Genomic DNA, 13,252 nt, shown 5'->3' with positions numbered 1-13,252 from the left:
AGGACGATAGCCCCGCCGGGCAACCCCAAGGGCGACATGAAAAATCCACCAGGCGAAGGGAGGTCATATGACAAGGCAGATCACCAGAGCCCATGGCAAACCAGGGAACGGAGCCGTATCCCCACCCGAAGAAGGGCAGTCGAGGACATTTTGGAGACAGAAGAACTGGACAGGATGAAGGCCCAGGTAGGCAGTGCCAAACGGATGGACCAGAATGCACAGCATTTAAGGAACAAAGAAAGACTCCCTGGGGGGAACTGGCGAAGCAACGACAGGCCGTCGCAGTAGGAAAAACAGTGCAGAAGGCAAGAAGCCAAGATACAAGGGAGACGAGAGAGCATTCCTGGATAGACGAAATGGCAGAGCACCGGCAGCGGAGAGCAAGAAGCACAAACCGCACCGAAGGTTCACAAGCACAGAACCCTCTCACAGGCAACAGGGAGAAACCCCACGAAGAAAAGAGAAAACCCGCCAGTGACGGCCGCATACCCCAAGGGTATATACCTCAAAGCAGGTACTTGCACTGCATTACTACACAAGTAACATGCCACGTCAAAGTAAACATCAAAGTAGACTGGCATTGCCCATGCGCCACCTTGCATGATGCAAGGGCAACGCAATCCTATTGCAAATCCGGCCCTGGGACTTGAACGTAGAATTCTCAGCACCAGAGGAAGCAGTACTGGCCGCTAGGCCGCAAGCCATGCTCCCTGAAAGCAGTGGTCTAGAATTGAACCCAGGTGCAGCGGGAGCCAGAGCTACCAGAGACACAAGACTCACCAAAGAGCGACAGCTCCATGGCAGTAACAGTGCCACAACCATTGACCTGACAGGTGGAAAACTCCACTGACCCTGCACCGCTGCACCGTAGACGCTAAGCGCGAGAGCGGCAGTGCAAAGGCATACAAATATGCCGGGCGAAGTGAACAGGCAGCCGCCCGCCATCACTCAGCGCGTGAGCGACACCCAACAACAAGCATTTGCAATGCAATAGGTCTCGCATTTGGGAGAATTAGAACTATTGGCACTGTAAAATGAAAAAGTGTTTTACCTATATGGTTTGGTTTTCAGTGCAGTGGCCTTTGGGGCTTTATAAGTGTTTAGCAATGCACTTTCTAGAGTATGCAAATAAATAAATACATACAAAAGATACACAGGATCTGACCTTGTATAATGTAATGGGGGAGGGCAGAGAGAGAGGCAACAGAAAAACAGAGAGAGAGAGCCAGGAGGAAGAGAGTGTAATAGACACACTGCACATGTCTTGAGCTGCAGTAAGACATCTGTGGCAGTGACACCCAAGGTGATCTCTGAGAGTCAAGTGTGGGGGGGGGGGGGTAATAAAGGGAGACGTGAGGAAGGGAGAGATTAAAATAAAGAAAAGGAGAGACAGCACATCTGTGAAAGTGTCCCCACGATGCGCATCCCGGCCCCTGCAGGGTTAGGCGAGATAGCAGAACAGAGAGAGAGAGCTGGGTAGAGAGAGCAGGGAGAGGATATGGAGAAAGCAAGGGCATGCAAGGAACTGTAGTGAGATATTGCTCAGTGACAGCCAGTCCTACAGCAAGCTGATCCCTGGTGTTTGGAGGGGAAGGGGAGTGGCGACTACAGACAGATTGAGGGGGCAGTTGAGGAACGGGCGGGATAGGGTGTGAAACATGTACTTAAAACCATAAACAAAGCCTTACCTCGCTGTGGAGTTCAGCTTGCCTGAGGCACGACTCCACTGTTACAACACGGACAACAAAGGGGAGCAGCATGGAGTGCACACCGTGATGCTGCCTCCTTTGTTGTTCAGCTAGCTTGTCTGAGGCATGGACGTCATGCGCATTATAATGACAAGCATTTGCAATGCAATAGGTCTCGCAGCATTAAAGTTTGAGTTATTGGCATTGTATATGACAATGTGTTGCATTAAATTTTCAGCAAAGCCTGTATTGGTGTATAAAGATGATTTGCAAGATGATAGCTGTTGCAAAATATTAAGCAATGTTGGCAATAATATTATATTATAATATTAATGTAAGTTACTGTTGTACATATAAGCATTTTGGTAGCGCATAGTGATGTTGTGGTGCCCCTGAGTGATGCTGTGGTGGTGCCGAGTGATGCTGTGGTGATAGGATAGATAGTGAAGGCGATAGATAGATAGAGGGAGGGCGAAAGATAGATAGAGTGAGGGCGAAAGATAGATAGATAGAGGGAAGGCGATAGAGAGATAGAGGGAGGGCAAGAGAGAGATAGAGGGAGGGCAAGAGAGAGAGTGTGAGAGAGAGAGAATGTGTGTGAGTGAGAGAGTGAATGTGAGTGAGTGTGTGAATGAGAGAGTGTGTGTGAGAGAGAGTGTGTGTGAGAGAGAGTGTGTGAGAGAGAGTGTGTGTGAGAGAGAGTGTGTGTGAGAGAGAGTGTGTGAGAGAGAGTGTGTGTGAGAGAGAAGAGAAATAAGCTACTTATCAAGGACTTCATTTAGAGAATGGTGGTAACGTATAATCCTCCAAAAGGCAATTAAGTATCTTCCATATGTGTAATTTCCATCAGATGATTCTCAAAGAAAAAGAATCGCTGTCGTTCAGGTATTGTACCATGACAGTGGTAATCGCACTGAGGGTGAATTCTCCAGTGAAAATTAAAGAAATCACATTAGCATCACATTTTTGAGTATCATAGGTTGCCACCCTTCTCTAAATTTGGTTGCTATTGTCAAGCTTCAAAATACTTCATTTCGGCTACAAGCCATAAAAGTACAGAAGACAGTTTCATCAATATAATACATTAGTAATTAGGCTGCTATTGTCATCTTGTAGTCATTTCTGCTCATTGCCTTAGCAAAGTCGCATAAGAAGTATTATAAAACAGGGTATACAGATTGTGGAATGTTTACTTGAAAAATATACTAAATGCCAATAAAAATTATATTTAAAAAAATATACAAGTATAATAAAACAGCAATGTTTTACAAATCCAAATTACACTCCTGAAAATCGCTGACTGTGATTTTTTTTGCTTTCTCAGTTGTGCCAGGGTATATTCCAATTTTCCATACCATAGTACCTTGTTCCTCCACTGTTGGCTTATGCTATAATCAAATTTTTAGCTATGATGGTTGTTAATCTGATGCTCAGGTTTCACGTTCCAAACCAACACTAACAGGGCTGCAGACTACAGCCGTACACAAGATTTAAGGACACTTATTGGTAACTCGCACCAAATAGCTCGAACCAAAAAATGGGAAGGGCAAAGCATAAATTCCATGTTTGCCCCTGGTCTAAACCATCGAAAGCACTTATGCTCTTCAACACATTCAATTGTTTCAATTGATACACAACAGATTCATAATTTCTCTAACACATTGCTAGTTTGACAAGCTATACCTTTTGCTACATACAATGAAAGTGAATTCATTTTTTTATGCGTAATTTTCTCATTGATGGTTCAAGCAAAAGCGTGAAGATAAGAGGTACTATATCTCAAAATAATGGGTTTGAAGAGTACAATAGTTCAGCAGGCCTGAATTACCCAAAATATCTGATAAATTCAGGTTGTCCCACACAAGGGTGAAAGTGCGGGTCAAGGACATTTAGTAGGACCTGCATATTTCCCAGATACTCTGCAAAAAACATTAAGGCAGAATGTAAAAAAACATAATCATTGCACCTACCAGGTCAAAATGTCATATTTAGGCTCCTAAAGTCGTTCATTACCACGTACTGCCAACAAATATCATTCTCCTCTAAAGTGCGTTCTGCAATCCCTCAGCAGTTTACGGACCATTGTCTAAAGACAAATTCAGTAAAGCGCACTCTTTTCAACTTGAGGTGCCATCCTTTGAAGGAGGTATGCAAAAGGTCTTGTAGGCCCAAATTATATTTAAAAGGTACAGTGGGCCTGGGATGAAATAATGCAGCCACCTTGTCTGTTTATTGAAGCCAGTAATTAAAATCTGGGGACAGCAAACACTTCTAGCACATGAAGACAAACAAGGAAACGAGGAACATATCTCATTTCCGGAAACTATTTTTTCAAGATCTAATCCCTCCTAATTACCTTCACAAGTCTCTCCGCCGTTGCTACAGACCTCATTTCATAGGACTGAATAATCAGTGCTTCCATGAGGCCACACCATCTTGGGTGACTTGTCCAGGTTAGTCTTGCCTGCAGATATGTCTGTGGATGGCCAGGCAGGCCCATGTGCCACACCCATGAGGATAAGGAGCGATGCAATGAATGCGCATTCACCGCGACCTGCCTGACCCCCATTACTGCTGCACTGCGCCCTCGGACGACTCTAACACTGGGCTTCGATTCGGGGAAGCACCAGCGAGCTGTCCTGCGACAGTTGTGGGCTCAGGGAAGCAGAGAGTGAAAGGCTCTGGTTTCGGCAGACGAGCGCAGAGAGTTCCATTTGACTGGCAAATGCGGCCGGCCTGGCTCAGTGACGCACCGAGTGGAGTACCGTCCATCCGCACACATCTCTTCCAGTCACTCGCCCTCTCTGTGCAGCTCAGCTGCAGCCTGGAGCTCAGAGCGAGCCTCGTGCCCTGGCTGGATGAGGGCACCCGCCGCCCCACTGGTAGGTATGGGGGGGGGTGCTATCAGTCACTCATAAGAACCAGGGAGGCACCGAGTGTTGCTCTCTGCAGCTGTGTTTAAGGAAACACAAACACAGAGGAAGAGAGACTGATACACCAAACACACAACACAGGCAGAGACATAAAACACAACACGCAATTGTCAGGCTTCCCCATAAAGTGCACAATGGCAGGTGAATAAACACGGGGTGGACCATTGATATCAGTTCAGGCTGGACAGGGCTCTTTGGCACCCGCGGTCCTGCCTTGATAACCCTGGTCCTAGGGGTCAGGAAGGCAACGAAAGGAACAGAAAGCAGGGCTCAAAGAACCCAAACTACGTTCTCTAATTCGCACTCCTTGCTTTTACCTCATCAGAACAAGTGGCAACCCTCCCTAATCCGATTGGTGACGGATGGAAGTACCTGTGATTCTTGCGCTCGGTGTTAGAGCCTGATGGCTGCCTGTGAAGGATTCAGTGTCCCGTACTCCTACAGCCGCCCTCAGTAGCAAGACGTGAGCGAAAACGAAACCTTCCGTGGGGCGGGACTTCCGTCTTCGGAAGCCCACGCACGCGCCCACGGAGAGAAGCAGTGCTGGTGACGCGGGGCTCCCATGCCCGAGGGAGAGCCCCGCGGTGGCGGCTAAAGTCCGGAGTGGCGGTAAGTGGGCCTTACTTGTGGGGGGGGGGTGTCTCGGTGCACTTGTGTGTGTGTGTGCGCGCGTGTGTGTATGCGACGGCGGGGGTGGGTTCTCTGTATGTATGTGTGCGTGCGTGCATGGGCGCTCGTGTGTGTGCGTCTCTGTGTATGCGCTTGCGTGTGTGGTGTTGGAGCTTCCCAGGAGACAGTAGCTGGCCACAGCGAGTAAGTTCGCGAGCGCGTGGCCCGCTCCGATCGCCTTCTCGGAGAGGAATAGCGCGCGGCCAGGTGCTGTCTCCTGGAAAGCTGCGTTGCTCACAATAGGTCTCTGGCAAGACAGCGCTTCACGCTGTAATCGCCACGAGACCTAAAAACCGCCCTTCATTGAAACATACAGTTTAAACAGAAGCAGGAGGGGAGCGGCGGCCAGAAGTAAATGGGGACGCTAGAGCAGACCCCGAAAATAAAAAAACATATACATTACCGAGACCGGAAAAAAGACTACCGTCCTCGTTCAGATGATGGGTGTTCTGCAGGAACACAGAGAAAAAAACAGGATACTTCCTATGTTGGTCCCACCCTTATAGGCCAGGTGACAGGTACTTCCTGTCAGGCGGCCATATTGGGTGAGGACCTTTTTAATTTAAGTTGTGCCTGGAACACGGAGAGCTCCTTTGTGACTGTGACGAGGAAGACGGACGAGGATGGTAATGATGGGCACTCTATCAAGGCAGTTAGAATCGAATACCACTCCAATGAGAAGTGTTCATCCACTTCATCCTCTAAGGAAGAGTTGGACGAATTCTGCTCATGCTGTTGAACTGGGGCAGCAGAGCAGGGAACCGTACTGGGGGGTAAGCATCTGGTATATGATTAATTTACACTTCTGCGGTCTCGTCAGCTTCTGGTTTTAAAACAAGTATGTGCAAAGCCAATAGGTCTGGCCTTGGCAGGCCTGTGTTTTTTCCAAACACATGTAACAGATATTTAATGTATGAAAGTAATAAAAAAAAATTTAAACCATGTTAGTGCGAGAATGTTTGCAAAAAAGTAAACAAAACTTGAACCATAGAAAGAAATAAACGTTCAAAAACACATGAAATGAAAGCAGAGATTCACCTACCAGCCATGGCACGGAAATGGACTATTATTTTTAGGAGGATGTGCACGTAAGCAAAATCAAATGCCATCATTCACGGAGAAGAGAGGCAGTGGCTAAAGTCAGATGTCCCATTGGCCTATGCTGCAGCCTGTGGTGGGTGGAAGCAAAATGTGAATGTCGCTTGAATGAATAATGTATATGTTTGTATTTTTATTATGATTTTTTTTAAACCTGAGGTTGGCGAAACAGCTATTTGCTCTATGCCAAACAACTATTGGCTCTTTTCTCACAAGCGACAACATTTTGCTTGCACACATATGCACAGCGGCCTACTTTACAGTCCACTTGAGAGCCAAAGTTGGGGAGCTAATATGTGGTTGAATTTTCGCTTTTATTTTTTATGATGGATAATGTTTTACTTATTATTTTTTAAAAGATTCATAGATTTTTATCCATCCTAAACCTTTTACATCTACTGCATATATTTATAAATACAAAAGTATTGTAACCAAGCCTTTTTGCTCCTCCAATGCTTGTTTTGTTTATGTACTTGATTTGCCAGAGACGATAGGCAAGTTTCACTAGCCAGCCAAAGGATGCATAATGGGCACCTGTCTTCTAGAAAGCATCCGCATGGTCACCTTTGCCAGACCCTCTTACTGCCTTACCTTCATCAGCCTCATGAACTCTCTGATGGCCTTCTTTTCTTGGGGGAACTGGACCTCCAGGTTGGTGACAAATGTCTCCTTGCCAGCGCAGAGGTGGTACTCCCGCTCTCCCACTAATATGGTTTCATAGTGATCGTCCAGTCGGGCCCAGTCCAGCTGACCATCAGTCAGCAGGTCCATGATCAGTCGAAGCATTCCCTTGGGGTGCATCTGTCCCATGTAGAGCAAACCTGAGGGGGTAGAGTGAGGGACAGCATAGAAGTCAAGACGAGGAATACAGAATCTTGGTGTCCCTAGGCAATATATATTTGCTCATTTGATTTGAAAGTATTTACTGAAGTGCTCAAAATATTTCAACAAGAAACTCAACTGCGTATAAATTAAACACAAACAATATAAAATCATTTACAATGATAGCTGTGTCCAGAAACCAGGATTGTTGAAGGTAAAATAGAGAGGTGTGGCCTGAACATGACGTCAGAACTTGTAGCAACGAAAGGTCGAAACACAAAATTGTCAAAGGTGGAGTGATACATAAATGGATTCCCAGGGGCTGCCAGTGCTCGACTAGGTGAGTGTGTTTGGGTGAGGCTTTCAGTTGGATATTTTTGTCAGGGTAGATGACTCTTTCAGGCCCTTCAGTAGTCGGGCCTGGAGGCATTCCTCATCAATTGCATATCTTGTCATGGACAAAGAACCATGTGCCAGATGTACATAGCCCTGGTGGCAAAATAACAGTCGAGATTTTTGGGACCAGTGTGTTACTTTGCGAACCGAACTATGGGGCTCATTACGATGGCGGGCGGAGGCACAACCGCGGTGCTGGCGGAACAATTTCATTTTCCACCCTCCAGCAGTGGTCCTCGCTTCTGCCATATTACAATGGGCAAACATAGCTCATTTTCTGTCTGCTGCGGAGTGACGTGAACCGCCAGAAATTTGTGCCCGCCGCCGCGGCGGAGCGAGCCACCAGAGTCCCACCACCATACGGAATGACGTCCCATCCACCATACAAATCACGATGCCGCAAACAGCCCATCACACTGCAGCAGAGAATCCACCAACCCGTAGACGGCGGAAGCACTACTGCGGAGAGCTAAACCAGACTCCCGGCCCCCTCCACCCGGTCCTGACCACAACTGATTCAGCTCTGCAAGCCTTAATGCTGCTGTACCTCATCCACTACCAACAAACAATGCACCATCATAGACAACACCGCAGGTTTGCAAATACACAACTACGCACATAACCACACCACACAACTCCTGTGCTGACATACGGTTCCCGTCCACATTAGACACTCTGGTGGGGACAGGAACATATCCCCCAGTGTATCCACACATGTGCTACCTGTCAGAAACTCCGTCTGCTGCATCCGGGTCACCCATCAACTGCGAAATCACTGCAATCTCCCGGTCACGTCACCATAGCTGTGAAGACGCGGGAAAACCTGCGCACAATGTTATAGACAGGGCCTGCGCCAGGCATGGCCAGTCCGTACAGATTCACAAGGCTCCATCTTCACCCTTCACACACTACGCTCCCCACACTCATTTGGGAACATGCTGTGTGCTCTTCCTGTGCTCGCCCTGCACAATTAATCTGCCAGGTGTATCTAGACCTCGCACCTCACACATCAAAGGACAAGTGAGCTTGACTGGGAAGTTGGGGGTGTAGAGGAACACCCTGCACTGAAGCTCAGGGGATGGAAAACACACCTCCTCACACCAACCTTCCACTCATGTGAAGCAAACCGAGTATGATCATAAAATGAAGACTCACACTGCATATGAACATACACTAAACTGTTCACACTGCCTGTCAAGTCACTCACAAACACCCAACACTGACATCCAGCCATATATTCATACCGTAGCTCAGCAGCAATGGAGGACAATAAATGGCCCAGCCAAAAGTGAAGTTGAAAGTGCTGGAAAACCATGGAGTAAGCCACAGAGCATCTGTACATCACATGAAAGAGAAGGAACCTATCACACCACCCTTGGGTCATCTAATCAGACATGGGTGGCACAGTGAGTGAAATTAAACCAAAATGACTTCTGTGCAACAACTCAGGGAGAGATCAAGGCAAGTCATGCATAGACACAGGAATGATAGAAATTGTCAGAAGTCATACAGGGACCAGCCACACATCTGTGTCAACTACCTGAACCAATGCTGACACAAAAACAATAGCCAAACACAAAGCTCACAAACAACATCCACAGAAGTTCAACAAGTCCAGCCATGTGCAGCCAAACAGTGGAAAGGCAATGTGACCCTAGACAGAACAGGAGTACACACCATTGTCACTCAGTGCCAATGCACAGACACCATACTCCAACACCAACAAGAATTGCATCATCTCAAAACAATCATGAACACTCACTGGGACCAATAGGACAATCAGCTAACACAGACAGAGACACCACACCACTCTTCAAGTGAACATATTGTCATAGTGTATCACAAGGATGCACATGCACAATCCTGAGAAGTGACAGGTAATAAATAGGAGGACAAAACACCAATGTGCACTCAAAACAAGCTCAGGAACAAGAATCCACCTTGCTGCATGTGTGTGACATACACACAATTAATGCACACTACACTTGCAACACACATCTGAATGTATCAGAGCAACAACTACTCACACACAATGTCATGCAAATAGAACATCATCACACACACATAGCACCTATCAGTAGAAAGAGGCAACACAGGCCAAACCTTGCATACATCCTCAACAAAAAAATAACAGATGCACATACCAATCTATCACATTGCAAACTCAGCTGGACATCATGGGTATGCACACCAGGCAAGTAAATGGCAACATACACTCACAGCACTGCATGTGCACACTAACCAAACCAGTAGCACACACATCTGATGGCCACACCATGAACTCCCACAACACAAATCATCACAGCACACAGAGAAGATCACACTCAGTAAGGGTAGCAGTACCACAGCAAACACACATACAGCTTACTCATCACCCACAGATGCACAACTCATGGACACCCAGGTACAAACAACATGACAAGAGGACTGTCCTGCTCAAATATATGCACTGCACATGAGCAACCATGATAGCAAACAAGTAGAAGAAAATAACACATAACTAATTGGGAAACTTTCCTGGGTGTCACATTGGTCCTGTACACAGTTCAGCCTTCCAGAGGATAGTGCCATACAGTGACCAGCCACACATCTGTGTCAACTACCTTGCCATGTGTATGTTAGCAGCATAACACACATTGCTCATTGTCACACTCCCTGACTGTCAAACACAAGTAGGACCTTCCCACATACCCCTCCTCTACCCACCTCACACCTGCAACACTCAATATCTGTGAGAAACACACATTATGGTCAAAATGATGTCCTGTGAGTTCAATCAAACTCCCTGTGGGGCATCCACAAACATCATACTCAAACTCAAAGATGCCTGAACCAATGCTGACACAAAAACAATAGTCAAACACAAAGCTCACAAACAACATCCACAGAAGCCCAACCAGCCCAGCCACGTGCAGCCAAACAGTGGAAAGGCAATGTGTCCCTAGACAGAACAGGAGTACACACCATTGTCACTCAGTACCAATGCACAGACACCATACCCCAACACAAACAAGAATTGCATCATCTCAAAACAATCATGAACACTAACTGGGATCAATGGGACAATCAGCTAACACAGACATAGACACCACACCCCTCATCAAGTGAACATGATGTCATAGTGTACCACAAGCATGCACATTAACAATCCTGACAAGCGACAGGTCAAAAATAGGAGGACCAAACACCAATATGCACTCAAAACAAGCTCAGGAACAAGAATGCACCTTGCTGCATGTGACATACATACAATTAATGCACACTACACTTGCAACACACAACTGAATGTATCACACAGCAACAACTACTCACACACAATGTCATGCAAATAGAACATCACACACACATAGCATCTATCAGTAGAAAGAGGCAACACAGGCCAAACCTTGCATACATCCTCAACAAAAAAACAAGAGATGCACATACCAACCCATCACATTCCAAACTCAGTTGGACATCAGGGGGATGCACACCAGGCAAGAACAAGACAACATACACTCACAGCACTGCATGCACACCAAGCAGTGGGTGCACACTAACCAAACCAGTAGCACACACATCTGAGTGCTACGCCATGAACTCCCACAACACAGATCATCACAGCACACAGAGAAGATCACACTCAGTATGGGTAGCAGTACCTCAGCAAACACACATTCAGCTTACTCATCACCCACAGATGCACAACTCATGGACACCCAGGTGCAAACAACATGACTAGAGGACTGTGCTGCTCAAACATATGCACTGCACATGAGCAACCATGACAGCAAACAAGCAGAGGAAAATAACACATATCTAATTGGGAAACTGTCCTGGGTGTCACATTGGTCCTGTACACAGTTCAGCCTCACACAGCATAGTGTCACACTATTAAGAAGTGGGGAGGCTAACACACTGGCAAGCCATGGGGTGGAAGACATGAGATTGAAGTGGTGTGGTGTGTACTTCAGTAGTGGACAGGTGAGGAGTGTACAGTACACAATCACAGAGAGGAGTTACCCACAATGTGTAGGCATCAGAAGTACACATAGGGCTGGCAGGACTCATACCACATACCATATAGGAGCCAAAAATGGGTCAAGTGACAACAATGCATGAGAAAACTCTCAAATAATGTCAGTGTGGCTGAGCAGGTCAGCACAGTGAGCACAAACAGTAACAAGACACATGGCTGATCAATAAAACATAACACAGACTTGGCAGTCACACACTCTGCATACTCACAACTGGCAGCAACAACAAGTAGGTGTCCCCCAGGAGTGCAAGGACACACCCACACACTGCACAGTGCCCAACCTACAACTCCTACATGTGTCCACAATCTCAAGCACATGCAAGACAATTGAAACAATCAAGCACTCATTGCCTGGATCACACAAGTGTGTAGTTGGCATTGCAGGGCCACACACACATCAACCCTACTGACAATGACAGCCCATTCACATTGTATGAACACTCAAGTTCACATATTCAAATGTGCCTATGTGACTAGGAAGACAGGCCTACACAAGATGACCACACATCAACACTGCTTTTCAGAAATCAAGAACGAGCACACAGATATGATGGACCCTGGCCACCCTGCAAGTAATCCCGTGGATAGAATTCACCTCTGTTCTGGTATTGCATCCTAACATGACTTGTGTACAATTTAGCAAACCTGGCCATAGAATGATTAGGATAAGAGTAGATCATCACTAACATTGCTCATTGCACCCTCAAGCCTCAGAGTCAGGAAGAACTAAAGTGCCTGTCACCTCTGGCACACTCTGAAAAAGTAAAACAAGCAATTGGCAATGTTAAAGTGGCATACAGAGCATGTGTTGCATGAAACCATACCCATACATAAACATTTTATTTAGCAAGGACATAGACAAAGCAGACAACAGGAGTAACTGTCTTTATTACATATCACCCAGATAGGTATCCAAAGTGACAAACAGCAAGACCATTGGCCAGTACAAAGTCAAAGAAAGTACATGTGTACATGAGAAACTGCACAGGAAATGTGTAACACCGTAAACTTGCATGGGATTTACCACAGCTCCAGGGATACCAATGGGCAGTACCACACTGCTGTGGGAGAGATGGGTTTGGGAGGGGGACTGTGCATCAGACTTGGCTGTCAGTTGAACTGGGAGGTGGCTGACTGCCAAGGACAGTTGTCAGACTGGACCAGGGAGAGAGAGTACCAGCTGAGGTAGACAGCGGCATCACTAGGGTTGGTGTCACCCAGTGTGGTAACTCATGGTATCACCCCCTCACGACTTACCCCATGGACCTGTAGATCCGCTCTGCATGAGACCTTCGGCACCAGTCGACTTACTGGCCGATGCCACTGAGGCGCAGATCAGCGCACCTCCCCTCTGCTCAGCTTCGCCTCAGCCACACCACACCAGGGCTTTCACCTTTTCCGAGCTGGTTCAGCCCGCGTCTGATGTCTGCGTGTGGCAGCTTCATCAACAGGAGCGATGTGGCTCAGTATGGGGTCCCGGGCGCCAATCACTTTTCTGGCTGATGGCCTAGCATTGCTGTATTTCGCGGCGCTTCTGTACCCTGCTCCACCTCATCCGCCACATGCCTTGGTCCTGTGCGACTCTCTAGGCCTCTTCCTACCGCTCCCTCTCAGGCAGCTGCTCTGTT

At 47.0% G+C, this 13,252-nt stretch overlaps 1 protein-coding gene across 1 annotated transcript in view; it reads right to left on the bottom strand.

Annotated features, from left to right (window-relative positions):
- LOC144755872 (all-trans-retinol 13,14-reductase-like) overlaps positions 1-13,252 on the bottom strand; it is a 587,155-nt gene that overhangs the window by 476,099 nt on the left and 97,804 nt on the right. The window contains exon 3 of the mRNA XM_078645238.1: positions 6,980-7,209. Coding sequence (XP_078501364.1) covers positions 6,980-7,209 — 230 coding nt within the window. The remainder of the gene's footprint in view (positions 1-6,979; positions 7,210-13,252) is intronic.

Source organism: Lissotriton helveticus, chromosome 5_1 (genome assembly GCF_964261635.1).
Source record: "Lissotriton helveticus chromosome 5_1, aLisHel1.1, whole genome shotgun sequence".
Taxonomy (NCBI): Eukaryota; Metazoa; Chordata; class Amphibia; order Caudata; family Salamandridae; genus Lissotriton; species Lissotriton helveticus.
Note: the sequence above shows the minus strand (reverse complement) of the source record. Positions and strands in the feature narration are given on the sequence as shown.